The 4765-nt window shown below is 30.4% G+C and overlaps 1 protein-coding gene across 1 annotated transcript; it reads left to right on the top strand.

Moving 5' to 3' along the window:
* Window positions 1-275: 275 nt before the first annotated feature.
* LOC114746119 (uncharacterized) lies at window positions 276-1799 on the top strand. The gene is made up of 3 exons (XM_028934310.1): window positions 276-416; window positions 490-594; window positions 1410-1799. The coding sequence occupies exons 1-3, from the start codon at window positions 276-278 to the stop codon at window positions 1797-1799; spliced, it is 636 nt and encodes a 211-aa protein (XP_028790143.1).
* Window positions 1800-4765: the final 2966 nt, after the last annotated feature.

Genomic DNA, 4765 nt, shown 5'->3' with positions numbered 1-4765 from the left:
CTTTTTCAAATAGAATTGTGTTCACAAGATTATTTTTTCTTAAAAGAGAATTTAAAGAGCTTTCTATATAATTTTTAATCACTCCATTTCGATTTTTCTAGATTAAGTTATGATTTTCGAAAGTGGACCAGAAAACTGGATTTTTACCACATGAACAGTAAAAATCTAAAAATCAGCATTTTTTGAATATTTTTGAGCTCAAGACTATTCAATGTGGTCTAAAATGTCTCAAAATAAATTCTGAACCATATTAGAAGTAAGGTGTAAGACAAGTAATGAATGAGTTAGAGAGAATATGGGCATCAGAAGATTATAAGGCCAAGCGCGAGATTGCTAAAGCCAATCGAGCCTCAACCACAGGAGGCACTCAACACAAAGGTGGGAGTATTCCTAATACTGAGCATAAGAGGGGGCTGGCAAGAATTTATTTTCAAATTAAATTATTATTTATTTAATGCATGTGTAATACATACTTGTAAATAATTTCAGGCTCTAGAGTTAGGAAGAAACCCTACTGTGTTTGAACTATTCAAGAGGATGCATTTAAATGATAAAACTAGAAAATTTGTAGATCAGCAAGTGGAATTAGCTCATGTGAGTATATGTTTCTAATGTTTGTCATATTGGATCTGAACTTGTGCTGACAGTCGGAGGCCTGAGTAGTTGCAGTGTGTGTCTTGTTGAATGTTAGTCACATTAAATCATTTGGATTGTGTTGATTGTCGAAAGCTAACTAGTGCTAGGCGAAAATCTATTGCTTCTGACTTGTTGGAAGTTATAGAACTTATACACATGCTATTCTCCAATCTACTTTGCTTTGTTGCTGAACTTGGGTTACATTTGCATACTGTTCAATTTAATAGAATTGGTAAATGTCATCATTTGCTATAGAAATTAGCGAATTATGGTATCCTTTCTTATTCTTAGTGCAATTTTATTTTTGAAAATTGGTTTTTCTAAATATCACTCTTATTCCTTTAGATTTAACTTGTTCTGGATTTATTTTTTTGAAGTTGGGATTAAGTTGAAAAGGATCTTGCCTTAAATATAAATAAAGAAAAAAAAGCACATGAGGCATTCATATTTTGCTGCACCAATTTGCTAGAAGAAAAATTCATAGTTTTAAATTGAATAGGTCCTAAAATTCATTACTAGATCAACATGTGTTCTGGGATAACCTTCAACATGTATCATGGCATCAGATTCATTTTTTTTCCCCTTCCATCATACAAAAGTGGGATATTTTCATTTCTTTTTTTTTATTTATTATGGTTTTGCTTAACATAACTACTAAATTTTTATTATGTCATGATGAATTATTTCTTTTTTTAGTGATGCATGATTGTGAATTCTTATTTAAATAAAACATACACTTATCTCATATACTCCTATTACCTTTTGTTTTATAGGATGAGTTCATAAGGAGAAAGGCAGAATTAAGTTTTGAAAGAGGCTCTCCAAGTGTGCAATCTAATCAGGAAGAATTTAATATATGGTTAGAGATTATAGGTGGCATAAACAAGAAGGGCCGCATCTATGGATTTGGATATGAGGCAAATGATGATATTTGTGCTCCTCAGGGATCTTCTCCTTCCATTAACAGCACTAGCATCAATCCTAATGTTGAAATTGAATTACATACGAGGATAACAGAGCTTACACAGGAGAATCAACAAATTAAACAAGACTATGAAGAGATGAAAGAAAATTACAGCAAAATCAAGTCTACATTGGAGGGAATGGGAATTAGATTATCAGAGCCATCTAGCAGCAATATAAATTTAGAAAATGACAGTTGAGGGTCATTATTATTAGACAATTTGGGTTATTATTTATGCCTTTTAGTTGTTGACATTTGACATTTCATGTATCTAGGATTTGTGAAAGACTACATATTTTTAATTACAATATGCTTGATTTTCAACAAATTCAATTGCCTTTTGCTTCCTCTTGATAAACTAAATAATTAATCGAAATAAAACAGTATAATATAAGAAAACCAATAAAAAACAGAATTACTGGTGCAACATGGGAAATTAGTCACATAATTACTCAAGGAATGATCAGCCACGGATTTTCCCACAGAATTTTCCGTGGCTGATCTACCATGGAATATTCTGTCACAAATCTGTCAAAAATTACTGACAGAATTTTTATCAAAAATCTGTTAGAAATTACTGACGGAATTTCGGATTCCATTGCAAACGAAATTAGTGACGAAAAAATTTCTCATAGAATGAATTGCATCAAAAATACCGTCAGTAATCTCGTTCCGTCACAAATCTGTTAGAAATTCTGTTAGTAATTTTGTATTCTATTACTAATTCTGTGAGTAATTGGGTTTTTTTTTTTTGTGTAGTGTACTTTACGGAATTGCATATAACCAAAATATAACTAAAACATCAAATAAGACTCGATCACCAACTTTTTTATTACTTTAGCTTTTAACCTACTACACTCCTTTGATAACTACTCCCTTGCCCTTAGAGCCTCTTGCCCTAGCTATGTGTCACAAAAGAAAAGGGTGAAATTCTAAGAATCTTAATGATAACGTCAGTCTATCATACAATTATACAAAGCTCATAAACACATATAAAATAAGCCATGTTAATAGCACTTGCAACCAGGCATAAATAGCAATGCTCAAACAACATAGGCTTTGTAAACAAATACAGTTAGCGTTACTCATGCATCACATGCTTTGTAATGCTCATGATCATGACAATTAAATCAGCACAAGAAAACATTACATACTCATAACTGAATACAGCTCTACAAGCTTAATGCAAAGCAAATTTCACATACTTTTACCTGAGTACAACTCTATAAGCTACCAATTGTTCAACATAGAACATAGCAACTCTATATTCATTAAAAAATTTAGGCACTGTGACACAAACAGACATGTAAAACCATTGTGTAGGTATATGAAAGGGTACAAGTCACTACCTAAAGTCCTTTCTTCCAATTTACCTTCTCCAAATTTGTTATTTACTTGCTTTCTTGGTGAGCCTGGGTAAATATTAAATACTCAATTAGAAAACACTATTGCATATAAACTTCTCCCCTTCGATCACCACTTCGCCAACAACATACTTTTCTCTGCCTCCCGCATTTTCTCAAAGTCTCTCTTTGATTTCCTCTCAATTTACAGATGAAGAATATAAGGGTGAGGGGTGAGGAAAGTACCATTTTGGCCTTCTACATTTTTTTGTTTTCATTTTCATCTGTTTTCTATTTTTCTGAAATTCTAAAATAAATACAGAATTTATTAATGCTTTATATGGATTTTCCTTCTCCATTAGCTACTTTGACCCATAAAATAATTTCTCTAAAAATTTGGGTCAAAAATCAACTCCCAACTATTTTTCTTGAATTTCCCAAGAAAGTAGGTCCTATATCCCCAAAATTATCTTTATAATTATGTGGACTGTATTTTGAGGGATTTAAATCTTAGAAATTTTTCCAAAATATTTTCTCAATCATGCCTTGATTAAATGCACAAAATTTGGGATATTACATATGTCATGTATACAAAATTTTCTTAAATTTTAGGCCAGTTACATAACTCCCCAACATTTTGAAATGTAAATTTAAACCCTTTTTAACTATTAACATTAAACCTCAAACGGCTACTTTTTTAAATGCCTATTAAAGCAAGTTCTTTAGTTCCACATGATTGGATGATACTATTATCTTCTTCATATATTATGTCAATTTTTTTTATTTTTTCCTTATATAAAAGATAATATTTTTAAAGTTCTAAACTAAAATGAGTTTATTTACTAATTTTTTTTTTTTTACAATCTTATTAAATTCATTAGACTTTTGGCAAAGCATCAAGCACTTCTAAATGAAATCTTAATGAATTTAGTAAGACTATAGAAAATCAGAAAAGAAATTAGTAAATAAACACATTTTAGTTTAAAAACAAAAAATACTATTTTTTATCCAAGTAGAAAAATATTACTAATGAAATAATATATAAAGACAATAGGATCATCTAATCATGTGAAAGTAATGGATTCATTTTGATAGGCATTGGATGGGGGAAAAAGTATTGCTGGCCCAAAAAAAAAAAAAGATAGGGGAAAAAGTACTAGTAAGGGGTTTAATGTTGAGCATTAAAACTTTAAGGAGCTTAAATTTAAATTTTGAAATATCTGTAAAATTATATGCAACTATCCTAAAGTTCCAAGGGATTATTTTTTGGATTTTAGCATAAAAGTAAATGGGAAGTGTTTTTCACAATACTTTATACTTTGGTAGTTTTGCGTATATTTTTTTAAAGATAGGGAGATTTTTTTAGTAAATGTTATACAAAATGGAAGTCGGTGTATTTTACCTTTTTTTATTTGATTTACCCACATATACATTGTTATTCCAAATCTTGACCAATGGATAATATACAAAGCCAATGTTTGCTCTTTGTTTGGTTGTTACTCTTAACTCGTATCAGCCCTGCTTTCAAAATCATCAATCCTCACATAAACAAGCCATTCGAATCCAAAGTTGTCACCTTTGAGAATATCATTTGGAAAATATCTTTTCATTCCCAAAGTTTGAACATTGCATGCTCTAAAAAGCCAATCTTGGCTCTTCAGGAGTCACTAATGCACACAAACGTCATTTTATTTAAAATATATTTTAAAATTTCTTTTCACAGCTTAGATTCACATCCTCTATATATAGAATTACTCTTCCAAACCAGCTATGTGTGCTTTGTGAATATCTACATATAACTAAAGCAAATTAAAGATCATCA

Source organism: Neltuma alba, unplaced genomic scaffold, assembly GCF_004799145.2.
Source record: "Neltuma alba isolate B1F8T4 unplaced genomic scaffold, ASM479914v2 tig00000799_pilon, whole genome shotgun sequence".
In the NCBI taxonomy this organism is placed as follows: domain Eukaryota; kingdom Viridiplantae; phylum Streptophyta; class Magnoliopsida; order Fabales; family Fabaceae; genus Neltuma; species Neltuma alba.
Note: the sequence above shows the minus strand (reverse complement) of the source record. Positions and strands in the feature narration are given on the sequence as shown.

What these genes read in the sequence shown, in the direction of transcription:
- LOC114746119 (XM_028934310.1), top strand. Translation starts at nt 276, where the DNA reads ATGAATGAGTTAGAGAGAATATGGGCATCAGAAGATTATAAGGCCAAG. An exon ending in CTGAGCATAAGAGGGGGCTG is followed by an intron (nt 417 to 489) that starts GCAAGAATTTAT and finishes AAATAATTTCAG; the next exon opens with GCTCTAGAGTTAGGAAGAAA. An exon ending in AGCAAGTGGAATTAGCTCAT is followed by an intron (nt 595 to 1,409) that starts GTGAGTATATGT and finishes TTTGTTTTATAG; the next exon opens with GATGAGTTCATAAGGAGAAA.